Source organism: Protopterus annectens, chromosome 2.part0 (assembly GCF_019279795.1).
Source record: "Protopterus annectens isolate FY-2018-M chromosome 2.part0, PAN1.0, whole genome shotgun sequence".
In the NCBI taxonomy this organism is placed as follows: Eukaryota; Metazoa; Chordata; order Ceratodontiformes; family Protopteridae; genus Protopterus; species Protopterus annectens.
In genome coordinates, this window is record NC_056728.1 from 1,808,761,100 (window position 1) to 1,808,788,306 (window position 27,207).

At 38.5% G+C, this 27,207-nt stretch overlaps 1 protein-coding gene across 1 annotated transcript in view; it reads left to right on the plus strand.

Annotated features, from left to right (window-relative positions):
* Positions 1 to 24,159, plus strand: part of EPHA2 (EPH receptor A2) — an 82,289-nt gene extending 58,130 nt beyond the window's left edge. Inside the window, exons 11-17 of the mRNA XM_044061847.1 lie at positions 4,180 to 4,365; positions 4,872 to 4,933; positions 6,950 to 7,159; positions 9,178 to 9,327; positions 15,867 to 16,060; positions 20,269 to 20,424; positions 22,882 to 24,159. Coding sequence (XP_043917782.1) covers positions 4,180 to 4,365; positions 4,872 to 4,933; positions 6,950 to 7,159; positions 9,178 to 9,327; positions 15,867 to 16,060; positions 20,269 to 20,424; positions 22,882 to 22,990 — 1,067 coding nt within the window. The 3' untranslated portion in view covers positions 22,991 to 24,159. The remainder of the gene's footprint in view (positions 1 to 4,179; positions 4,366 to 4,871; positions 4,934 to 6,949; positions 7,160 to 9,177; positions 9,328 to 15,866; positions 16,061 to 20,268; positions 20,425 to 22,881) is intronic.
* The last annotated feature ends 3,048 nt before the right edge of the window (positions 24,160 to 27,207 follow it).

The window sequence follows — 27,207 nt, forward strand, 5'->3', positions numbered from 1 at the left end:
CATATTTTAATGCCACTGCTAAAACCTGTCTGTTTGACTGATTGCCCTCATGAGACTCTGTTCTCATAGTACTGTTCTAGATTTAAGAAGTTCTTCACTGAAAAAGTTGTACAGGAATGGACTTTAACCTGGGCATAAGATACTACTGCATGTAGAGGCACTTGGCAGGAACGCAGTCTTGGGACAGCAGACTGAAAGACTGTTCAACCCACCCTGCCTGTCTGCTTTTCATGTTATCAAAATTAACTGCTTTTTTATTTTAATTGGTAGCCTGCATTCCTCTACAAAGGCTTGGTTCCTTTGGCTGGAATTAAATAGTAAGCAGTATGCTTACTATGAACAGATGAGACAAATTCACTTTAGTTTACAAGTTGCTTTTTTCTCTCCATCTGTTTCATAGTGTCATATAGAGGGTGGTGTGCTCTAAAAATAGCCACTTTTCCTCCTGTCCTCTGGCTGGAGGCATCAAGGCATTAGAAATGTTGGTAGCATTGTAATATAGACTGCTTTTTGATGGTGAGGAAGGAAGTGTTATGCAGATGGAACATCTGGGATTGAAAGAGTATCAGATTGTTTAACCACACCAGTCATTTCTAACCTTGTCATTAATGTCTCTGTACCCACAATCAGCCTCACCACAACCATGTGTGGAATTGGAGTAAAATGGAAGCCAGTATTTATCTCCGGGGAAAGTAGTGCTTTTAGCTCCTGTGTGCTGTGTTCTGGGTTTGATGATGTCAAATCAGATATGATGTCATGCTGTGGCTTACTGTTATTCTACAGATGTTGGCAGGCCTGTAGGGAATGCTAGCTCTGTGGAGTAACCACGTACCATGACTGAATAAGGCATAAATCTTATTTTGTGGAATTGGTATTTGCAGTGCACTCTGTTAGTATATTGTGTAACATAATTTTCCAAGTAATTTAGATTACTTTTTTGTATGTTAAGTAGGTAGCATTATATGCTGGGCAGAGAAATTTAATTGCTGCGTTGCATACACCTGACTTGCATCTGATTCTCATAAACAGTATGAACAATGTTAGCCCAGTGTTCTCAAGTTGTGTTAATGTGCCATTCCCGGTGGCCAGGGACTGATTAAACAAGTTATTTGTGCTGTCATTGGTTTGATATAGATTGTTTAATGATCACTGCACAGTTCTCAGTAACTTGTTACATTTTGTGCCTATATAAGTTAACAAAACCAGGAGTTGATTTCCCAACACTTCTATTTGTGTTGTAGAAAATAACTTGTGACAAAGTAAACCTGGTTTAATGGAGCACAAAGTGTAGCAATTATGAATGAGTGGTTTATTGTACTGTTGATTACAGAATTGTGCAGAACCATTAGCGATAACTAACTTTGAGTAGAGTGGATAGACACACACGTGTACTCTGAACTGCACTAATGATGCTGTGTACCACAGACTGTAAATGCATTGCTTTTTGCCAAGTGTTTAGTGCTGTCACTTTTTTGCCATTTGGCTGTCATTATTCGCATTGTTTTGTTTTTGTTTTGCTCCAGTTTCAGTCGCATAGTGGGAGGAGGTTATCGCTGTGTAGTGGTGTAAGGATTGTTCCTGAAATGAGATTCTGTAGTGAAACTAAAGCTAATAACGTCATGTACAAGTCTGTACTCTGTATATGTTCTCGCAGTATGTCAGACTTGACTTCTGCGTGCTACAGCACATCAGCACTTGTCATATTGAAATCGAAGGAATGGGAATTTTGTTTGACAAACCACAGTTTGCCACATTGACCACAACTAGAGATAGGAGGGGAAATAAATATTGTGCAGTAGATCCCAAAGTAAATTGTGCAATGCAACCACTGACTCGTGGAAAAAAATATCACTTGAAGGGCTGCAAAAAGTGTAGGTTCCCACTCAAAGCAAATAATGTCCTCCTATGTCCCATGTGGTCTCTTTGCGAGGATAGCATTTTTGTGCAGATGGCATCCACCTGGCTTTGCAACATCTGTCTGATCATTGTAAACTGTCAGTTTATTTGGTATACCCATGACGCAGACACTAACTTTGCTGCCCTCCATAAAGTAAATGCCAAAATTCATGGTCTTAATTGCAGGAGAGGGTAAATGAAAAATGTACTTTTACCTGCTTGTCTGATGCTGGTGTTCCATAGTATCCATTTCAGATGCAAGCTAAGCTTCACAGAGAGATCCAGTTATTTGCCTGGTGTATTTTGGATTTTTTTTTTTTAATGATGAGTACAAATTAATTCAGACTCTTCAATGCAAAATGGGAAAAAACTGTAAAATAACCAGATATAGCCTTGCTCTGCAGATGGTCAGGTAATATTGTTGTAGTAACAAAACCAGCCACTTTTGAATTACCCGAGTCTCTCCTTTAAAAACCTGGTCTCTGCTTTAGATGTCTGATACTGGAATAAAGAGATGCTGTACCCACTGTGCAGAAAAGTTCCCCTAATTAAAGTCGGGGGTGTGATGAGGTATAGTGGCAGCTGCCGTTGGACCCAAGGCTGCGTGGTCATTTATTTTAAAACTGCATAGTAAAGGTACAGTGTGCTCCATAAATTCACTGTTGGGATGTCAAAGTTGCCTTTGTCACTGGCAAACACTTGTGTTCAGTACGGTTGCATTCAGGCAGTTGCACTGAAGCAAATGCAGTTTGCAAACATATAAGTTCTTATTATAATTGGAGCAGAGGTAAATTTGGTAGCAGCAGCAGCATGACAAACAAGTTCCAAACTGAGATGTCAGCTAGCAAATTGGCAACACCCTATGCATGAGTTTCATTCAGGCCATTCATGTACTCCTAAATGATCTGCTTTAACATCCTTGAACTGGTTTAGAAATGACTGTCTGCAGGCTGGTTTAAATATGAATTGAGTAGAGAAATGTGTATCAGAGGGTAAAAACTATATGGTTGGTGGCTACCCTTTTTCAAGTTTCATATTTCAGCATCCATTATAAATTGCAAGGTGGCCTTTTATTTTCCCACTTTGTGATCTGTATGCAGCATATCACTAGGCTACCCTTAACTGTTTGTATGCTCAAGAAATAGCCTTCCAGGTGAAGTGGTCTTTATACACTGAACTTTGATTCTTTTGAACTTATTCTCTTTTTTTTTTTTTTTTTTTAATGTTAAAAGATCCATTATTCGGACAAAATACTAACCTACTGTTTCCCAGTCGCACTTTACAAGAAGGTGTAGTATCCAGGGCTTTGTGTTTGTAGCAGTTGTTTGTGCCTGGCTGTATTGTGGGCAGTGTGCTTGCGAGTGTGCTTGCGCGTGTGTATTTTGTTTTCTCTTCTAAGCCAAAATGGAAGTCCCCAAAAAGATGGCTTAATAAAAGTAGATAAGAGCACGACATAGGATAGGAATTATTTTGTGTATTTCATTCATCCAGAGAATAACAATAAGAGCTATAACAGAAGCCTTCATGCTGTGATAAAAGTATACATTTTATTCATTCATGTACAATACTGGATTCATTGAGCACTAGCATATTTAATTGAATGATGGCTACCTTAGATTTGGTTTACTTAGGGGAGTGTAAGTGGGATAGTAATATGGGGATTTTGCCCCGTGCTCCTTGTATACAAACATTTTTCATATGAAATCCATTTGTTACACTGGTCTTGGCCAAATGCACTTCAAAATAGATTTTAAACTGATTATTCTGTCTTTAAAAAAATCTTGGTATATATTTTTGTACATTTTGCATAAAATATAATGACAAATACTCTGTAAAAATAAAAAAAAAATGTGAATCTTTCAGGTAAAATAATTTGTCAATTCTGACACTGAGTAGGTGGGAACGTATCTATGCATGTATTTCACCAAATAAATATTGACATATTTGTATTTCTGTAAGTTGCACTTGGGTATTACACTTGGGTATTTTTTTCACACAGTAACATTTGAACATTAAAACAAGTAGCGGTGAGTAAGTGCTTTATGCTGTGTGGTGCATTATATGTAATTTATTAAACCTTTCTAAATTTTTCTAACTATGGTTTTAGTCTGCATTGTGTCCAGAAAGCATTACCACCAATCTTTCCATGTTTATTTTTGAATAACTGTAAGTGCATGAGCTAATGTAATACACACACACACACACACACCTGTCTGGTTTATTTTTTTAGTTTTAGCTGCTTCACTTTTCTCATAGTCCTGTCTTGTCTCACATTTTCAACAGGAGAATTTGGAGAGGTATACAAAGGAATTCTTAAATACCCTGCAAAGAAGGATGTTACAGTGGCCATTAAAACCCTGAAGGCAGGCTACACCGAGAAGCAGCGCATTGACTTCTTAAGCGAGGCAAGCATTATGGGTCAGTTTAGCCATCCCAACATCATTCACCTTGAAGGAGTGGTTTCTAAGCGTAAGTATCTGCAAGATATCCTATTTTAGTAACTTGTCTGTTTAATGTGTGATTACCAGCTGTTTGTAGCTTTGTCTGTCTGTCTCTCTCTCTGTGTATGTGTAAAAATGTACAGATGTTTCAGTTTGAATGCTGTTCGTACTTTCTTATAGTTGTAATACCACTTTGATATTGCAGTTTCATTGTTTTCATCCTTCCTTGAGCAGCTTTTTTACTTACTAGCTCACTGACTTCTTAAGGCAGGGAGGTTCTGGAAATATTGCACATCTGCAGAACTGCTAGCACACAAACACTAAGATGGTGGGGTTACACTGTTTGAATGCTTCTCCTTTTACTACGCCTTCTACCTTGTAGTAAGCCGCTAGTATATATTCTCTGTATGTGTTTAAAATATTATATAGTAGTTTATATTAACACTTCTGTTTTCTTAATGTGGTATTATCTAGTAACGGACTAGTGCTACATGATGTCTCGCATGTTTAACTTGCACACTTTTTTGTTTGCAGATAAACCACTGATGATAATAACGGAGTTCATGGAAAATGGTGCACTGGACAAATATTTAAGGGTAAGAAAGTTTTGCTTAATAGCTATAGTGCAAAATACAAACTCTTTAGTAGCCATGCATTTAATATCTGGTATTTTTCTATAGAAAATTGCTGCCTTACATAGTGTGAGACAGGCTTGGCTGTGCTTGGAGAGTAGGGGACATAGGTTCATAGGTTCATAAGTTAGTACTAAGCTAACTGCCCTTGCATGCCATTTTAAGCTTAGCCAATTATCCCTTGAGACACAAACCCTGCACCTTGTGTTTGTAAGCAAACACCTTAACCATTAGGCCACCCTCCCAACCCCCTGTGTGCAAGAAGTTTTCCAGTTCGATTCTTGTCTGGGGTGCCTTCTGTGCAAAGTTTTCATGTCCTCCCTGTGTTCATGTGGGTTTTCCTGGGGTGGACCAGTTTCCTGTCCTATTCCAAAGACATGCAATAACTGTATTGGATACTCTAGAGTGTGTGTGTGTGTGTGTGTGTGTGTGTGTGTGTGTGTGTGTGTGTGTGTGTGTGTGTGTGTGTGTGTGTGTGTGTGTGTGGGTGTGTTTTTGGTATGGTCAACAACTGTGGGCAGGACTAGTCGCTTGGTGATGTGAACTGTTGTCACCATTGAAGTGACACACGGGAGGGATTGTGGATGGATGGATAGGTGGATGGGAGGGCTGTGAAGGATAGTGGTTCTTGTAAGAATGGTAAGTAACTAGGGTGTAGTTCTCTGGCCCTCTGCACAACTGAATTTGTCAGTGGAGCCTTATTCTTATTTATATGGAGAAGGAAGACCTATTTAAGACTCTTTGTATTCGGTACATATATAATATTAGCATGCTGTTGCAGGAAAGGAAGAGTTTGCGACACTAAGGTCACTGAAGCTGAAATGAGTAAAACTTTGTGCTGGTCATGTTGGCTAGGTGCTTGGAACATGGAGTGCCTTCTGTGTGGACTCTGCATGTCCTCCCCACGGTCAAGTGGCGTTAGAAAGATATGCGTGAATGAGCGTGCCTTTGTTGAAGGTTGGGTGTCAGGCTGGCAAATTGGCACCATAAAAATCTACTGCCAATCATTAGTGGACCGGAGTTCCATTGTGGCGACCCCTAACTGGGAAAAGCCAAAAACACAAACAAGTTGGGGGGTAAAGTTGCACCTTGAATATGAGAGGCAGGGATGAAAGAGCATTGCAGTTCCTTGTCTGAAAATAAATCTGAGCCTGCAACAGATTCTCTTAGATGTATATGGGCATGAAATGGTAAGGAATGATTAGAAACCTAAACTCAGAATGATATGTGGATTTTAGAATTGGGGGAACATTGATTTAAATGGTTCTAGAAACTAGTAATTAGAAAAAATGTTACCCTTGTCTCAAATGGCCTTAATTTCTGCAAGTGCTGGTCTACATTTTCATCTTCCTTTTACTTGTCTGACATGTAGCTTATGAAGATGGAAATGTAGCTTATGAAGATGGGTGTATTTTTCTTGATGCATGTGAAATTGTTTTGTGTTGTATATAATATAGTAAATTTATAATGTGGTAACCAGAACAGAGAACTGATTTTCATGTACCTTTTTCAAACTGAGCCCAAGAGCACTATCTTAAGGGACAAAGCCCTTTACATAACTAACTTAAGTTCTTATGTTACATGCACTGTTTTCTCCTGCCTTAGAGTTCCATTGTTGGCAGCTGATGTGGTAGCAATAGAGAAGCTACTATAAAAGTATGTATGGTGAAGCAGCTGATGAGGTCACAGTAACTACATGGTAATATGTGAGTGAACCTGGTTGTACACATTTCTGGTTAATGATTTTGCTATGTGGATACTAAAATCATGTAAGATAAACTAGATGTGTCCAAAATAAAGTCTCCATTTCTTGGAGTCTGTATACCACAATATTTTGTGCTGTGCAACATATACAAGCGCTTTTTGAGTATTACATTGAGAAGTTTTGTTATTAGAAGTAACATTGTACTACTGGGTAGCTGTTACATGTCATTTTGGTTATTTGGAATAAATGCATTAGTATTTTTTTTATTTTATTAGGATCATGATGGTGAGTTTAGTGCCCTTCAGCTCGTTCGCATGCTGCGGGGGATTGCTGCTGGCATGAAACACCTCTCCGATATGAACTATGTGCACCGGGACCTTGCAGCCCGTAACATCCTAGTTAATAGTCAACTAGTGTGCAAAGTCTCCGACTTTGGACTTTCAAGAGTCTTGGAAGATGACCTAGAGGGGACGTATACCACTAGTGTAAGTGCTTATCCTTTCTGTCATTCTCTGTACAGATTTCATGTGTTTAGCAAGTTGAGTATTCTGGCAGCTTCTGCTGGCTTTGTCCAAACTGAGAAAACTGAAAGCTACTGAGGTAAGTGTATAGAACTGTGCTAGTGTTCTGTCTTGATGTCTTTAGTAAAGCCAGTCTCTTTTTCTCGTACTAATCTTTGTCTTCCAGATTAATCAGTTTTTCAGCACTGACTTAGGTCTTGACTTCATTAAGCTTAACCAAATTTTAGAAAAGGACTATTTGGGGAAGACCTGGAACTGCTTTTTGGTTAAATGGCTTGATCAGAGTCGCATATCAGGCAAATTAAGGCTTTGAGAGTCAAACCAGGGCTACAGGGTAATGGCGTATTCCTACCTCATAGACCTCATCTGGTTCCCAGTTGGAAGTGTAAGACCTACTACAGAATCCTGCAACTATTAACAAAAAAATGTAGTTCTAGCAAATATCTAAATTTGTCGTAATGCCATTGAACAATTTTTGCAATGAGGTGAATACATGCTGTTTGGGCTATGCCTCGCATCGCAAATGATTGTAGAATTCTGGCATCATTGTACCTTGGCATAAGGGGGGATACTCAAGATGATTTTATGTATGTTCCACTTTTGTAGTTCTGAGGTTTTTGTGAATGCTGTCCTCAGTCTGAACGGGAATTCCTTAATCCTCTGCACTTAACTGCCAAAATAACCTTTCGTAAGTTGTAGCCTTAGTTTTTGAATAATTAACTGCTTTAAAAATGAATCCATACAGCATCATAGCTGAGCAAGTGATGGGAGTGTATGCCCGTCATTACTGACAGAGGTGCTTTTGGTGTTTTTGGGCCTGTCGTATCCCTGCCCTTGGAGCTTTTAGTTTATAATGTGCTGGTGTGCATACTTGCCTTGACAGGATGCCACCTGTCAAAAGTTTTAGATGAGGTTAGTTAAGAATAGTCACTCCACAGTGCTATTTCATGTAATCTTCCCCGTGAAAGACTGTTTTCTGTTAAGTAGCTGTTTGGTACCAGTTTCCCCCAGTATGCCTTAACATATTTGGCAGATCAAGGTAATATCACTTGCTAGTTGCACATTGGTGTTGCTTCTAATGTGAATGATGTAATGACATGGGGTCATTTATCTTTATCATTTTTTGAAATTACTGTGTGTAAATCCTAACTCCAACTCTACACATATCTTACAAAAAACCCTTTCTCTAACAGTACCACTGCATGACAGTAGCTCCCACATCTAGTGTAGTAATGTACCCATACCTCTTAATCTATTTCCATCCCTAGCCTTGTGCTAATCTTAACCTGCAAACACTTGCACGTACACACACACACACACACACACACACACACACACACACACACACACACACATGTATGCATGTTTCCTTCTGGTTGAATGAATGAATGGTGGCCATTTTCCTGACAGCTTGCTGACACCAGCAATGCTTTCTTTTGTCTCCGTAGAGGAAGTCTGCTGCAGTATACGCAGCTGTCACACGAAAGGTATCTGGTTTATACACAAACAAATGTCCACCACCTGTCTTGTTTGTCCTTTTGTGTTGTATCTATAAATGAAGTGAGAATCCTAGAAAGTGTTTGCATTTCACATATTTTATAGCTTTTGACAACTGCATTGCTTTAATGTTGTTTCCAGACAAAAAAAAAATATTTTGCTGTCTTTAACATGGTGAGCTTAAAACCTGAGATGATTTTTTTTCAGGGGTGTGGTTTTGGAACATGCTTGTCTACAGCAAGAGGTGTATGTGCAGTATATCTTTTAAAAAAGCAATTTTTTTCACAAGCAGGTTCTACAGAGTTTGGATCATGACTTCACTGTACATGCAAAAAAAAGTAATTTTATTTCCTTAGATTGTGGTTGTTTTGCATTGACTTGTTAGTATCCACCTCTATTTGTCTGAAATGGTCCATTTTAATAATCATGTGTTCATACAAGAAGGGTAAGGCAGTTTGGATTTATTTGTTTATTTATTTTTTTAGGGTGGCAAGATCCCAATACGTTGGACAGCCCCAGAAGCTATCTCCTATAGGAAGTTCACATCTGCCAGTGATATCTGGAGTTATGGAATAGTGATGTGGGAAGTAATGGCTAATGGTGAGAGACCTTATTGGGACATGACAAATCAGGAGGTGTGTAGCTTTTTTAAGAAAATAATCTGTACCTTTACTAGAATGGCATTGTGTTGCATTGTGTTGACTCCATTGTATCTTCTTGTTTACTTTCTTAAGAGCAGGTTATGTGCATATATGCATACAGATGGAACACCTTGCCGTGTGTGTGTGTGTGTGTGTGTGTGTGTGTGTGTGTGTGTGTGTGTGTGTGTGTGTGTGTGTGTGTGTGTGTGCACACTCCTTGGAATTCCTTTCCGTAACTGATTTCTGTTAGTCACCTGTTTCTTGTACTAATATGTCCTGGCATTCCATAGTCATAAAATGGATAAAGTGGTTCTAAAAATGGCTAAAGGGCTTTTATCATGGATTACAAACTGCATTGTTTTTGTTACCTGAAGGCTCTATGGCTGTTGATTGTGGTGATGAGGAATTCCAGTGGTGCTGGATTGCCTTTTGTGCAATTTTCTGGATTGCCTTTAGTGCAATTTTCTGGAATACATCTATGTACTTATTGTGTCACTGTCACCTAATTGTCAGTATGTATCTGTACCTAGTCAGTGGTTGGGTGGATGGAGTGACACCTTGGGCATATATGTGATTACTTACCATGTCAGTTGAGCTATAATAGGGCCTCTGCAGTTATTCTCTCTCTCTCTCTCCATATGATAGTCCTGCTGCTGCACTGTGGTTGCCATACCTCCCTGTAAGGACATTTTATATTTATGTATGTATTTGTTTATTTATTTTATTTTAATTGTTAGTATGTGCAATGCCTTGGTTGAGCCTTGGGTGGCTCTTGTCTTTCAGAGCTGGTATAGGAATGCCATGGGTAACAAGATTTGGTGTATGCCCTTTAAGCACTAGGAGCTTGAGTGGTTATAAAGAGCTGCAAAATAAGGTGTAACAGTTTGCATCCACTACACAGATCTATCTTGGAGCTCCACTTGTGATTATTTGCATATCTGTTGTATGCTGGTGTATCATTTTCATACCCTACATAGTGTTATACTTCCTGGGCTCTACTGACAGCTCTAGTTGAAAGTCTGCTAATGGGTTGTTTATACAGAGTGTAGGCAGTTCCTAAACTCCAGATAGCAAATGTGTGAACTATTATCTTTCTAATTAACATACTGGTTAAAAAAACAACAGAACAGGAAGAACATTCTTTTCTCATCTTGCATAACTTGTTAATCAAATTTGCAGTAATTTAGACTTGTGGAGCTTTTAATCTGTTCTTTTGTAACTGCATAACTAACATAATGCAGTTCAGGTTCAATACTCTACAGCAGTTTATTTTTTAGCCTTTTTGATTTGTACCTCTTTTTTGCACAGGCTTGTTCTGGCTTATTGCATTCTTAATCCACTGTTTCACATAATTCAGCCTTTGTTTCATGTATGCTATTAATTCATTTAGAACATTTGTTTTACATTTAAAATAATTGTGTGGTTTCAGCAACTGATTGTGCATTTCCTTAGGATATTGAAACATCAAACACTTAACTTCTGTCTTATTTAAATATACTGTGCTGAAGACATTTTTCATATATCTGCTTACACTGGAGTCTTGGGGATGACTGGCCCCGACAAATGATGTCATAATTTAGAATCAGCTGTGCCCCTGCTGTGTTGCACAGCAGGCTTGCAGGCAATGGATTTCAGATGTAGATTCCACATTGCTGCCTGTGTAGCATCTTTCGTACAGTTGAAAAGTGACAACAGCTGTTGAATGTTAGTGGTTCTTCTTTAGAATACTTCTGTGAGTCTTGTTTTCGTTTTTCCTAGTTCTTTTTTCTTTCTTGGTGGAGTTTTTCTAAGGGCTTAATAGTATCTGGTTAATCTTCAAGATTTCTATTTAAATGTCTTTTGATGGAAGATTTTGCTCACTGGGTAGAATCCCTTTCACTGTGATACCCTCAATGCATGTCAGTCTTATTGCTGTAAACATTGTTGCATGCATACTACATTACTGTTTCAGTACCTGTGCCCGCATCTGGTTATGCTATTTGAAAAGGGTTAAAGCCACTAGAGAAGTTGATGCTACAGTCTTGGCTGTCTTTAGTTGCATAGTTGGTAGCATTAGACAAAGTAATATACTAGAAACCTGCTCGCAAGCAGATATGATATTGCTGCTGGCCTTGGCCGTCTTTAGGGCATAATTGGTAGTGCCATAAAAATTGTATTTCATCTTATGATTTCAGCTCAAGTGTGTGTGTTAGTCACTAATGGGAGCCTCTGTCTGTAGCTGTTTAAGAAATTGCAGCTTGCTTTGGGCCAAATTCAGAAGCTCGCATAACTCCTCACCTTCTCCTAGCTTTCTGCTGCTATGTCCATACTGAATTACAGAATGCAATTCAAAAACGGTCTCTAAAGAGTCCTGCTTTGTGGTGTGTGCATGTACGCAACTGTTAAATTGTTTGCCTTGGGAGTTTGGTAATGTGTGAAATGATGTACTTGTACTGTACTGACAAGCACAGAAAAAGGGTGAAACATGGCATGTCTACAGCTGGTTGAGTTTGTCTTTATTAGCCTGAATATACCAGTAAAGACATGCATAGCATGCCTATGTAGGTAGTAAAATATACATATGTGTGCTCATAAGCCATGTAGCTGAAACACTGATATTCTCTTAAAGGATGATGTGCACATATTACATGGACTGCCTCTGTAGGAGGTTTAAGGTATTGTACAGTGATGACTTGTAGATTTTGATGGGTGTTTCAGCAATGACTGATGTAGCTCAGCATGTAAATGCAGTGCCTTGGAAGTTGCAGGTGATGATGGCTGTGCGTTCGTCTGCTTTGGGTAGACACAAATTTACACTGGGATTCTCATGTGCAGTCCTTGATTTGGAAGGTGATTGCTGCTATGTATGCTAAGCCATCCATTTTTGGCTCAGAAACCTGACATTGCTCTGATATCCAGTGAAGGAGGGGAGGGGATGGTGCCAGCTGCTACTGGGTAGCTCTTTGTAGCTGGTACATTAGTGTTTCACTTCAAAAAATTACAAAGATCTAAAAGTGAGTCTAGCTGGAGCTGTACAGTGCAGCTTCAGCTGCAAACCTTTATGTCCAGCTTCTAGACCCAAATCATGATGTGTTTGCAGGGTTGCGCAAATATCTTGTGCAGTATGTTTCTGATTGGTGCATTTTGCAGCACAAATTGCTTGTGTTGTGTAGAAAGCTGTTTGTGCCGCGTTATGCTGTCTCTTTAGGTTATTACTGGTTATGTTCCTTTGTACTTTAGCTGCAGATAACCCTTACAAGTTGAGGATTTCTGGACTGTGCCAGTGAAGTAAACTCAGGGAGCATGGTGTTAGTTCATTTAGAAATTGATTATATAAGCTTTAAAGGCTGCACAGATTAACATGCGTATAAGAATATTGAAATAGAAACTTTGGTTAGCATTGGTGCCGTGATTTAAACTAAGCATAATGGATGCTTTTTTTAGTAATTGATGCAATTTTTGCTTATTTCCTGTTCTAAAGTCACTTACTGTGTCATTGTAGGGTTACTGAATTGTTTGAAGTATTCCATTTCATATTTCTTTGTACAGTAAAATCTGAAGCAGACATTGCAACTCAGCAGTCCATCCAGTCATTCAGTCTAGTGATGTACACCACCATGCTGAACTGGAAATTATAATCTTCATGTCATAAAACAGAAGCTTTTTTTCCATGTCTTCTTTTCAGCGTTCCTAAATGAAACTTTTATCCCATTAGTGACTCTAATTTGTCAGAATGTTGTATCTTTTAGTATGGCTGCCTTTTTCTGAGTACAGAGGGATCATCAGATGACCTTCATATTTTAATACTTTACTAGAAGGGGTTGTCCTTACTTTTGACTATAAAGGGTTATTTCAGCAGAAGGGCTTGGTATCCTTGACGGTGGATGCATATTAGACTTTGTAATAATATAAAGTAATTAACCAAAGGTAAAAAGATTAAGTTAAGTTATATTTATTGCTGTTTTTCAGAATTCTTAGGCTGCCTAAGCTGTTGGAGACTAACAAATTACATGCATGCACATACTTGTATTAAGGCCTCAGTTAAGCAGATTAGTGTACAACTGAAGTGTAGTCCTTACTGTTTCCTTCATAATGTGCACAGTTCATTTGATGAAGAGCAGAGGGCGCATGTTCTGCATAACAGGGATTGAAGTTCACTGTAGACAGGAGCCTGCCATCCCATTCACAGAATGAAACTACAGACTTTGGTTATAATGTTGTATTACTTCCATGTGCTACTTTGATCTTTTTAAGCAGGTACCATTTTTTGCTTTGGTAATCTTTAATCTTATGTTTTTCTAAGCTCAGAAGTGGTTGTACCCCTCGTTACTAAATGCCATTCTCTCTCCCTCTGCCCCCCCCCCCCCATCTACCCCACCCTATGAAACAAAGACAGGTCCATTAAAGAGACATCACAGAAAAAACATTAGAAACCACAGTACTTTAAACCTGCCTTGTAGTTGCTTTTTCAGTTTGGCGTTTAATGTTTGATGTAACTTGTCTGTTTATTCGGTTAGTGCCAGCCTTCCTGATGAGTGATGTGATAACATTGTCTCATTCCTCATTTTGATTTGCATTTGTGCCCACTGTTCACTATGCTCACCAGAGCGTAAAAGGGTTTTCTGTTTTAAGGTCCGACTATGGGGACGGCTTACCTGGTGTATGGGTGCAACTCCACCTGGTGAACATTATTCATATTCAGTTTTCCTTTCCCTTGTTGATTCAAGGTTACAGAGAGTTCTGAGTTTATCCTGCAAAGTTAGCACAAAACAGGGTAGAAGCCATTTAATGGAATGGCTGATGAATACAGGTCACCACCCATGCTGACCTTGTTTACTGTTAACTGTACATCATTTCAGGCATCGGAGTAAAACTCCATTTGGACATTAATATAATGCTGCACTTTAAAAAAGTCTTTTGTGGGGACTGCAGTTATTTCTAGTAAGGTCTTATCTGTCTGTGTGCTTGTGTACACGTATGGTTAAGCATTAAGCTGTGCTTGTGTACACGTATGGTTAAGCATTAAGCTGTATTAAATGATGGGTCATGGGATGGAAGGGTTAGTCTGCAAAAGCTTCCCGTTTTTCCATAACACTTTTTCCACGGTTCTGTAACTGGATCATTTGTAGAACATTCATAACTATTTTCCCCAGCCAGTAAATGTAGAGTACAAATCCCTACTTTTTAGGAACACGTTACATTGAGTATTTCAATAATAATTCAGTATTATCAGTTGTCAGATTTTCCTAGTGTTTAACGTAAATAGCCTTGTTACAGGAGCACAGATTTAAAAATGCAGTGCCAGTTACCAGTGTAGTACATGTTTAGTGATGTGACATGTGTAAAGACTGTGTAAACAATTCCAACATTCTTTGAGAGGCTAAAACTGACTCTGAAGTTGTGATTTTATGCTCTGATGAACTGCCATTGTATCAAAGACCAGTTGTTTATTATATTGCAAACCTTTTAGTGGGAGGAAGGTATTCCTGCTATATTCAGTTATGCTTTATCTTGGTATGTCTAAATTTAAATCAATGTTTGACCCAGTAGTGGTCTGGCCATCATTTGTAAGCTTCATAAACGTTCTTTCCGACTCACAAGTTTGGTTTGCACACTGGTTTGTGGCTGCTCCCAAACCCTGGAGGAATAGTTATGATTCAAATCCACTAGTTTTTGTGAGACCGGGAAATTTTTCACTGTACCACACAATTCCGTTGTGCTAATGATGGCAAACATACCACTGTTCTTGGTGGCCTGGGTGCACAATAACACTAGTGGTCCTTCAGTAATGGTCCCAAATGTATGCTTATACACTTTTCCAGCTACAGTACAGTGTAAGGCTAAGGTCATTCCCATTTCACCCGGTTGCCGGTGGGTAGCCACTGAGAAGTGAGACTGTACCGCCACCTATTGGTTGGATGAGCCAGTATTTAGTCTTCCCATCTCATTCCCATTTTGGATGTTCATTATTTGTGTCCATAATGTATAACTGATCTGGGTTCCTATGCCACTTGTCTGGTTAAAATAATAAAATTCAGATATCATGGCTGTAAAATGTCAGTGGAGTCATGCTAATGGTCAGTTTATTCCTCCATTAGAATTTACGTGGAATTACAGTAATGCATTGTTTTTAATTTTGTCAAACATGGATGCAGCATTTCCTGTCTACTGCAAATGTTTCTAGGTTATTTTGTAAGCCATGGTCCTCAGTCCATATTTTGTGGGACGGGGAATAGTTTAAGTAGGTACCTTTCAAAGTACTATTAATTTGTCACTGAATTGATTTGCAGTAGTTGTTCACGTCCCCCAACCTCCTAATTTCTTAGGTACTGGCAGTATAGTAGTTCTGTTAATAAAGAACAAAGTGTGTTTGTGTTTTGTGTGTGTTTGTGTTTTGTGTGTGTTTGTGTTTTGTGTGTGTTTGTGTTTTGTGTGTGTTTGTGTTTTGTGTGTGTTTGTGTTTTGTGTGTGTGTTTTGTGTGTGTGTTTTGTGTGTGTGTGTGTGTGTGTGTGTCCTTAGCACAAAGCATCTTATACTTTTACCTTTTCCACAGGTAATGAAAGCAATAAATGAAGGTTTCCGACTTCCAGCTCCCATGGATTGTCCATCTGCAATCTTCCAGCTTATGCAGCGCTGCTGGCAACAGGAAAGAATGAACAGACCCAAATTTGCTGACATTGTTAGCATCATTGATAAGCTAATCAGTAGTCCTGAGTCACTAAAGCCAATTGCTGATGTTGACCCACGGTAAGTGGTATTCTTTATAAGTTACATTAGAATAGCATTAAAATGTACGAGAGATCACCTGTGCAGATGAAACGTTGTAATCCTGTGGGAGTGTCTCTGTTTCCAGTATTGCTTTGCTTGCTTATTATGGAATGTCTACATTGTGGTAATTGTCAGCTTACCTAGGCAGCAATGAGAGAACTGCTATGGGCAGGCTAATAGACATTTGGGGTACTTACAAGCACCCACTGCATGCCTTTCTGTTTTCAAATCTTTATGCCTTTGTTTGTGATGCACTGGAGCTGTAAGGACAGCAGTCTCTTTGTAGCTAACCATTCCTTGTCCAGAGGAGCACCTTTGTTTTCTCCACCATTTGCCACTTGCCGTCCACTTCCCCTGATTTTTGTTATTGAGTAGTGTAACGTGTCATTCAACTTCACCACCTATCCTTTTTGTTCTTTTTTGCCATAAGCTTTTGATTTCACCCCCCAACTTTGTGTCTCACCTGAGCTGAATGTTTCTCAGCTTATTTATTCTGTGCCTAGTATGCCCGTATGCTTTCTGTTATCATACAATTACATCATCCCTCAGCCTGCTCTTAATCTTTTCTTTCTAATGCCAGAATGTTCACCCAACTTCTCGGTTCCATTTTCCAGATAACTCTATATTGCAAAACATGAAGCAAATTCATTTGATTTGTATTTTTGATGAATATTTTTACCCTCCCCCTTCTTTGTTCCTTCATTTGTGTGCATGTTTTTTTATTTTTTATTTTTTTTTTTTTTGCTTGTGTGTTTCAAGTGATTGCTTGACTTTGTATTTTTTGTTGTTTTATTTGTTGCCCTTACATAACTTTACAGATTTTTCTTATGGGGCCCCTCTGAAAAGATACCTCTGGCTGTGCTCATTGTACGCTACCTACCATCGGAGAAACAAAAATAAAATTAGACCAAGGAACATACGTGCATAGAACCAGAATAGTTGGTGGCTTTAGAAGAAATCATTTTCCAATCACCTTTTGACTGCTGTAACTGCAGCTGTTCTTGGCATATTTGCAGAAATATGTGAAATTGCAGCAGATATAGTTTTAGAATTAAAACAGTTGTAGCTAGGCGTGGAAAGACCTAACATTAAGATTATTCCCTGAGAGGACTCCTTCAGCTGTCATATCACTATTCCACATTCTGTTTTATCTTCAGTTTATGTCAGTGGTCCCCCCAAAAAATGTGAACAGCTTCCATAAAGACTGGACTTGCTGTTTGTGCCTGCTGTTTTTTTGGCTTAATACACCTTTAAATTGAGTTTGGTGGAATATATTCCATCCTAACATCTGTTTTTGGATGAGAAGAATGCATGACTATGTAAAATATCCCATATCACACCAAGTAGTGACCCCAAGCATACATATGTGGCCTTACAATGGAGGAGAAAACAATTATTGATGTACCTTATTCTGTAGTAAGTTCACACTCGGCTAGATGTGCGTAAACAAATATCTTTATTTCCATGGCAAACTCCCTTTACTTTGAAACTGTTTGCAAGGCTTTTTTGGTCGTCTTTAATGTCTGTTCACTTTGCCACAGTCACAAAACGTAGACCAGGTGTGCCATGAATGGCCTGTCACGTTTTCCATGTAATTTGGAGCTTTTGCATTTATTTCACTTTATAAATATAAATATCAGACTTTCATCTATCCACATGTAATGTGCGTTACACAATTAATAGCCCCGGCATATTTCATCCATTGGTAGACTGCCAGACCACAAAGTTATATGACCCATACAAAGTGCAACTGCCGTCTATTTTACAGAACAAAAAAACGGTGTACTTTGTTGCCAAGTACCAGAAATACTAGAAAGCTTCCACTTTATCTGCAGGTCTGTAGGAAGATTTTGTTTTTGTATACAGATGTGATCAGATTTAAAAATTTGGGCAGTGCCCAGCTTTATGTAAAACAAACAAGGAAAGAAAATAATTTGCCTGCAGATTTAAACCATGGAACCTACTTATTCTGCCTGTTCTCCTACATCATGGATTTGTTGCATTTTTTTGTTAACTAACATGTCAGCTGCCATTTTCAGTGCTGGACTAACAGTTAGAGTAGTACCTACAGGATATGTGTGACTTAGAGCTTTTGTTTGTGTCTTTTGGCTTTTCCTGGTTAGGGGTCACCACAGCGGAACTCTGGTCCGCTAATGATTGGTAGTGGATTTTTACTTACTGGATTACCAGCCCTGACGCACAACCTTCAACGAAGGCACGCCCCATTCATATATGCCTCCACACAGAAGACTCTCTAGCTGAGAATCGAACGGGACAACGCTACCGCAGCACCACCACCGCAGTAGACTTAATTGCCTTTACTGTACCGCCAACTCACCTAGTGTGAGAGCATTCAGCAGTGCTTTGATGTGAAGTGGATTGATGCGAGTTGGACCATCAATGTATTCAGGAATACATTTTCTGCATTGAAATTCGAAGGAGGCCAGGAAATAAGTTGCTGGAGGGCAGCAAAACAACATGTATTGAAACCATTGTATGACTTGACTTTGTTGGGCCTGTATTAGCCAACATTGTTGCTTCTCACCATAGGATGCGTAGTACAAAATTCATGGTTTTCTTTTCTAATTGTGCCATGATGGGTTTTGTAAAAATAATAGTATTTTTTGCAAAAACATTTTGTACTTCCTTTTTAAGGAAAGATCTAGGGGGACCATAGGGTGCTGAGGTAGGGGTGTCATCACCAATGGATACAGATTGTTTTCGTCTGTATAGGTCTGGCTGCTCCAGAGCAGTACAGTATTGATGTAAATGTAAAATTAGGACTGCAGTAAAATAATTGGAAAAGTGTGGTAGGCTTCTCTCCATTCTGTGCTCTTAAGCAAACCGTAATGATAAAGAAAATGGTTACAAGAAGGGAAAGTTTATTATAGCTTGTGTAGACATCAAAAGTGAATATCTGAGAGATCTAACTAGGTGTGCTTGTAATGACTGATTTTTCTCTTTCCTGAATCTGCGTTTTTCAGAATATTGGAAATGTTAACCCATAATGACTACCGTGCACATCATGAGTAATTTTAGTTATCTGCTAGTCTCCCTTTTAAAAAGGCATGGAGAATCTACATTGTCACTCAGAAGTAGAAAAAAAAAACAAAACGGCTGATGCATTTTAATATACTTGGCTATTGGTTAAACACCGGAATTTACAGATGAACAGTAGCAATCCCAAATGCACCTCAAGATATGGCTGAGAAAACTGAAAGGCATAAGGGGCTATGTTGGGGCGATGGGAGTTGCAGATAAAAGTAAGCACCTTTTTTCTCCCCTTTGTATAATTTGGTGTCAGCTGCATTGCTTTTTCATGGGGTTTTAATTACAAACCACCCTTGCTTGCTTGATGTAGTTATGGAGTAAGAACCCACATATGAAGCAGTGCAGAATTTTTGCTGGGAATGTTCTCTGTTGGCTGAATTGTTAGAATACGATGCTAGCTATTCCCTAATGCTTTTCTGCATGTTGAGCTGCTAACCACCTTTTCTTGGGTTTCCATTTGCATTGCTAGACTCTCCTTCAAAAGAAAGAAGGTGCTGCTTCAGATATGAGAAATGAGGGAGGGAAAAAGAGAGAGAATTTCAGTAACGCTAACATCTGGCTTTTGAATCCAGGTCTCCACCATTGGGGGACGGATACAAACAAGGATACTCCTCCATGTTTACATGCATATAGGCAGTAGTTTTTTATTGCCCCTCTCTAACATTTTGGTAGTGCCACTTAGAAAATAACACATTAAGAAATATGTATTTGTGGTGGGTCTGCAGACCCTTGTTGATAGCCATGAAACCAGGCTGTTATGCAAAAGATAATAGACTATTATGTAAAGTAAAAGTAATGCATATTTTACTACTTCATTTTACAGTTATCCAAAAGTTAAGTAAATAAAGTGCTTTATATTAGTTCTGATTCCTGTAATGGGATTTCACTCCTTCAGCTGACAAGATAAGGCAGGGAGCGAAAAAAAAAATGTTGGTATGTTGCCGAGTGGTTGTAGTGCATACTGGCCTTGGAATGAGTCCTTAATATGTTTGTTTGGAATAGCCAGTTGTCTGCTGGAGAATGTGTAACCTCTTCTACCATATAAAGTGGCGTATTAGGCTTGGGCTTTCTTGTTTTTTATACTTACTGCTTAGAGTTCGTTTTAAGTATTGAATGATGCTATATATCTCTTACAGGGTTTCCATCCGGCTACCTAGCACTAGTGGTGTAGATGGCATGCCATTTCGATCCGTGCCTGAATGGCTTGAGTCTATCAAGATGAGTCAGTACACTGAGAACTTCATGTCCGCTGGCTACACTGCAGTTGAAAAAGTGCTACAGATGACAACAGAGTAAGTTTGTGTGTGTGTGTGTGTGTGTGTGTGTGTGTGTGTGTGTGTGTGTGTGTGTGTGTGTGTGTGTGTGTGTGTGTGTGTGTGCTTAGTTCAGATGCAGATTATACCAACAGTGCAGGACCTACAATAAACATTGATTTGTTGTGTCCAGTAGCTAAACTGGTCTGTGATGGATTAGTTCATTAGCCCAGTTAATAGATGAGAAAATTGTAACTGATGGATTGGAGGATGCTAAAATCCTTACATAGGGACACTCTAATGGTAATTTTGCTTTACTACTTGAATCATAAAATGAGAAACGCATACGCACACAAAATAAGGAACTGAAGTATATATTAGCTAGTTTATATGATGTAAAGAAAGTCACAGTTCTTACTGCACACTTTTAGCAGTTCATGTTTATATCTGAGCTTTTCATTATTGCAGCCTTTACCCAAAGAAAGATGTCTGTACTGTCTTAGGATTGCACTTGACTTAGATGCTTGGAGAAGATTAAATTTGATCTCTTCATGAGACACAAACATGATCTCTGTCTTCATCATTAGTATAGGGAAATTTTTTCCAGATTAAAAAATGAGTAGTCAGTAGGCTTTTGTTGCAGTATGTCAAAACATAGACATTTTACCATCTTTAACACCTGTATAAAGATCTTGAGCATTAGATTCACAGTACATCAAAGCTGTTACACACCTTTTATATGCTATGACTCGAATGCAAATACATGACACTGGGGAATTTGAACATGGTCTGTAAGAGATATTGTAATTATTTTAACAATGAGTTGATAGCCTAGCAAACCCTTTGTCCTTTCATTGTAGCTTGGCAGCACCTTGGACATATACCATGGAATGGTAATGTGATACACCAGTGCCTAGTGGTATGACCCTTCCAAAAGGTGCATGAGAACAAGCCGGGCAGTAAATGCACTGCTGTGTAGCCTTACTTGAGAGGCTTATGTATGTAAACTTGACTTTTCGAAGGAAAAAAAGTAAAAATTAAGCAGTTGCCTACATCCTTCAGCCATCCTAGCATGTGATTTATAGTTTTTTTTCTTTTGTTTTAAGTTTGCTTACTTTTCAGTAGTTATGACCTATTACTTGATTGTCTTGAACTTGAGGTGAGGGGTAAGCAAAACACAGAGAGCATGTAACCCAGCTTGCTGCAAGTAACAGAGTGGGGTTATCTTTCAGTGCTTGAAGTCTGACATGCCTTGTAAAGGGTATGCACTGTACAGATAAGATACCTTAGCTGCTTAGGGTTGATAGGTGGTTAGTGCAGCATGTTAACACCGTGGCTAGCATTATTTCCCAATAGCAGTTGGTTTTTGGTTTGGTTTCCAGCAGGAGTACCTTCTGTGCAGAGTTCAAATGTTTTCCCTGCGTTTACGTGTTTTTGGTGGTCTGTGGTTTCTACCATATTATAAGACATACTGATAAGTCCGAATGCTCTTGTGTGCATGTTCTGTACACTGGTCCACAATTGTTTCTGCCTTTCTCCCATTGAATGTACCAGAATAGGCTTTTGCTCCCCCTCCATCCTAAGTAGAGCAGAAAGACTGACAGTCAGGTTGGAGAAAGACTAACGGTCAGGCATTCATTCTAGAAACTAGTATCTGTATTCAGGCAAGCAACATTAACACTTCTTACCGCTTCATGTTTTGTAGTAGTAATGCTTTGTGTTGGGTTATAAAGCTTTTATGGAAGTCACAGTTGGTAGATCTGTATTCTTTCTTGGCACTCCTGGATAAGTGTATTGTTTTCCTTTGAAATTATGTTTGATTCTTCTGAAAGTTTGTTTTTAAAATATTATCTGGTAGGGAGAATAGATTTCAGTTCAGAGTGCATTTTAATGGAATTTAATTGTATAAGACTAGGATACACACTTGAAATCTTACACAGAGTTTCCACAAAGCAAGTGAATTAGGTGCTTCCATGAAAAGGGCTGGAGTGTGACTGCAGTAGTTCAGCTAAGGCACATGGCAAAGCCAAATATGTCAGTGTTAAGAACCTTGATAACAGCCAACCCTGCTGTGCTTTATTTAAGGCTGTTTATTTTTATATACAGTTATCTTGTCTTCAGCAACAGTGGAACAGGGTAGCACTGCCCATAACTCATTCTGTAAATTAACTGTGCAACTCTTCCTTCTCTTAACAAGAACTCCAAATGCCTTGTGACCCTCGATCATTTTTCAAGTAGTGACTTGTTTTTCACCCAAACATAGCTGTTTGCATTTCTTCAGATGGAATGAAGTTTAGGGCAGTTCCTTGTAATATATGTTTGACCAGATCATTTTTGTATGATATGGTGATGTCAACTCACGTTGCTAAGGTCTCACAAAATGCATTGACACAGCTGCAGCTGAAACATGCCAAGAGTTAAACTCATAAGACAAGAATGTTGAAAGATGTATAGTAAATTGGAATTGATCCATATGATTTTTTACTTCTTTTTCAGAGATATAAAAAATGTTGGTGTACGTCTTCCAGGACATCAGAAAAGAATAGCGTATAGCATTCTGGGACTGAAAGAACAAGCATGCTCCATGGGTGTGTACACAGTGTAAGTGGGACAGTAGTGTTTGTACTTGGGGCAAAAGACAATGTGTCTGGTGACAATCTGAAAATACTTGAACAAGACTTAAATCTTCAAGGCTGCTGTTAGCCGGAAAAAGGAAGATAAAAGTCTGCTCCTACATGGCTGGATGCAAAGACCAGTGGACAAGGAAGTGCCTCCTGCTTCTTGTGACTAGGCAGAGATTAAAGAAGGTAGTTAAGAAACTGATACAGAAGAAGTGAAGTGACATGTATCTTCAAGACAGAAGCAACAGCAGCACTGCCTTATGGGACTTGTGAATATTGTACTTTTATAAAGATAACTATAAGATATTATATATTTATATATTTGAATATTTTTTCAAAAGCACATTTAAGACAAAGACTGCAAAATTATTTTATACTTTTTTCCTCACCTACAGTGTGGTTACTGCAAAATTAGCCATTCTTTAGTAGACTGAATGCTACGTGTGATTGTACTGCATGTATACGAGTGGAACGGGGACTGGAGAATCCGTTCTGAGAATTCAGTGGTACCACCTGTCCTCACAGTTATTTGGACATATTTGTTACATGTTTCAACACAAAGTGAAAGAGAGGTTGTTATCAGTATAAGGCACTAAATGTCCCTTGTGAAGTGCAAGTAAGAAGACTGAATGATGGTAATAATGGTGTCCATTAATGGACTGTGGCATGTTCCAGAAGCCATTGTGCCACATCAGGGCATTCCCAGTTGTATAACCATATTCCTTACCTGTGAGTCGCATCTTATTAAAGAAAATAATGTATTTGCTTTTCTTGATCTCCAATCATGTTCTGTAATTAGCTATTCAGAATGTGATTTGCATTTTAAGAGTTGTTAATGGGCCAGTCCGTATAATGTTGCTTAACAGCCGCTAAAAATGTTTTCTGTATGTCTTTGTTATTTATTCCAAATTCAGTCACTTCTTAATATTGGTAATAGAGTGCTTGAGCAGTGTTATGGTTGATTTTATGTAATTTATTTATTTTTTAATTTATTGAGCAGTGACACTACATTTGTGTGGGTGTAATATAATTTATGCAGCCTCATGTTTATCTTTGCAATTAAAATTGACATCAGTTTCTATTACTGATACTTTGCATCCTGTGAATAGGATTTTGAAGATAAGAATGGCATTAAATAAAGTCCTAAATCCTATGGTGTGAATGGTTCATACTTCATGAGTCACTGGGGAAATGTTTCTTTCAGACTGGGAGTGTGTGTCTACAGTGTATGTTAGTGTGTGTCTACAGTGTATGTTAGTGTGTGTCTCTGTTTAGCTTGTTAAGGAGTATCAAGCCCCCTTTTCTACCATCGTATAGGAGACTCGTATTTCCAGAGTTGAGTACCCACTGGCTCATTCTGTTCCTTTGCGGATGAGCTGTACCCCAAAAGTGGTGCCAGAGTGTTTGGTGTAGACAGCCCAGAGCAGAGGAACAGACTGAGAAAAGCAAATCTCCCAGCTGCACCAAAGTCTGGGCATTATCCTGCCAAGAGGAACAGAGTTTGGGAGTTCTTTAGACTGAGCTGCTTGAGTCTAGGATACTTGCCAGTATTAAATGTTGGCAGTTCTGCAGTATCTCAGAGTCCAAAAATAGGGAGAGAGAGAGAGAGAGAGAGAGAGCACCACAGCTGAAGCAGATGTACAAGCAGGTAAAGTATTTATTCGAGTAAGCGCTTTCACATCTTGATGGACGCTTCTTCAGACTTCAATACAAAACCACTCAAGAAATGCATCTTATATATACAAAAAATAAAACCAATTAAGCAATTAACCAATGCCTCAAAAAATCCCTTAAAGAAATATTGACATATACATAGTATAATCAAACTTGCTTAAAACCAAATTAATATAATATGTGTTTACCATAATATGCATATACTATTAAAAAATATAGTATAAAATATATAAAATATATGCAATAATTATATCTCATTCACCATTTAGAATTTTAAGAATCAGAACAGAGGGAAATTGGTGGATAATCAGAATGCAGGCAGACAAGGGGTTTGGTCTCAATAACAAGGTAGTGTTAAGACCATTTTTGACTGATAGGCCCTTGAAGCATTGAGATATGTACTCTTATGTATGTAATGAATTTTATAAATTTTATGATATGTTTTGTATGAAATTCAGACTTTCACTTTTGATGTCCACACAAGCTATATTAACTTTCCCTTCTTATAACCATTTTTTTCATGAAATAATAGTTTGATTATACTATGAATATGTCAATATTTCTTTAAGTGATTTTTGAGGCATTGGTTAATTGCTTAAATGATTAATAGGTTTTATTTCTTGTATATATAAGATGCATTTCTTGAGTGGATTTGTATTGAAGTCTGAAGAAGCGTCCATCGAGACATGAAAGTGCTTACTCGAATAAATACTTTACCTGCTTGTACACCTGCTTCAGCTGTGGTGCACTCTTTTTATTTTTGGACTTGAGGTGTTGAGGAGAGCTTTGCACACTAGCCGTTGTGTGTTTTTTGCTGTTGTATCTCTAAGTTATTATAATTTGCTGCTCAGACGTGAGACAGTTGTTAAAGTGGTACTCTGTAGGTTCACGAAAGAGCATATACAACCATCAGTAAGAATGCGGAGTGAAAGCACAGTGCTGAGAATTATGTGAGACTAGATGTTAGAACATTGCTTGGTACTAGTGAAGTCTCAGAGACAGAAGTGTAAATGCAGCAACTTACCCAAAGATTTGGTGGGATCAAGTCCTGACTTTTTTCACTAAGGACTGTGCAAGTATGTACTTGAGTTTGAAGAAGGTGGTAGAATTAAAATTATGTGTTTAATTAAGAAAGAGAGGGTCCCAGTTTCCTTTAATCCCCTGATATTGCCAGACATATTCACCTTCTGTAGTGGTGATGTCCGTTTTATTTCACTTTGATTTTTAACATGCATACATCAGCTTCTTACCATGTCTCCTTTATTTTTGTTGCTGTATGAGAGCAAACTCATTCACTGAGATGTGTGTGGCAGTAAGTTTGATTTTAGTCCTATAATCGATGGTTTGCGTCTGAGAATGGTTGCCTTAGTTCCTATTGCATTGTGACTGTTGCAATGATATGGAACTGTCACAATTTGTTTTTATTCTGTTCTTGATACAGCCTATATTGTAATATATGCATGCTTGATTTTAGTAACAAATGAGGTGTGTGTTGCTTCCTTCATCAAAACCACTGGTATGTGCATAATCTTGAAACTACTCTTCCTTCAGCAGAATGGTAGTACCACATTACCATTTTGCAGTTCTGCGGAAAGACTTCAGTACATTTCTGCAATCCCACAGTGCCGCTGTGTTTCATCTTGTCTTTGCACAGGAGACTAATATAGAAAGAGATTTGATGGCAGAGAAGACTTGGTCCACATAGTCTGACCATTACCCTACCTGATTTATTTGTCCTTATGGAAAAGGCCACTGGCATCACTGGTGCCTCCTCTTGAACTGTAACACCAGGAGTCCCTCTTGCATCCGCTGGACCTAACCCAAACCCCTCACATTGTCTGTAAAGAGAGAGAGGCATCCCAGTGCAACATCATACCTGTGGCCAGAAGGATGATTTATTTATATGTCCTACCTTGGCATGTAAAGATGTAAGGCTGTTGCATCCAAGGAACGTTTATATGTCCTACCTTGGCATGTAAAGATGTAAGGCTGTTACACCCAAGGAATGTTTGTCAGTGCATTAGCCACAGGTCCAGTTTAATCAACACCTTATTTCCTGCCACATTATATAAAGACTGCCATATGGTTTTCTTCAGTTTTAGAACTGTCTTCTTGTTTTGGATTGTACAGTTACTTCAGGTAAGCTGTTCTTTACAATGTCCTCCTTGAGTCATCCTTGCATGTGTTTTTTTTTCAGCTTGTGGCCTGAGTTTTTCTTAAGTAGTTAATTGAGTTCCTATTCTGTGGTGTGCCTCTTGGCCCAAATCGGACTTCAAGATTATGCTGACTAAATTCACAATTTTATAAGGGTAGAAAATGGTGCCAGAAATAATAGAAGATGCATTCAGAAGTCTGAATTTGAAGATGATGAGAATAAAAATGTGAAAAAGAACATGGAAAACAGGAGTCCCTGTATAAATACAGTGCATGTGCTGTCTGAAGTTTAGTAGCACAATAGATTGATTCATGATATTTCTGGGAGTAATGCTACTACGTATGATACTTTGACCATAGAGAATTTAACTGT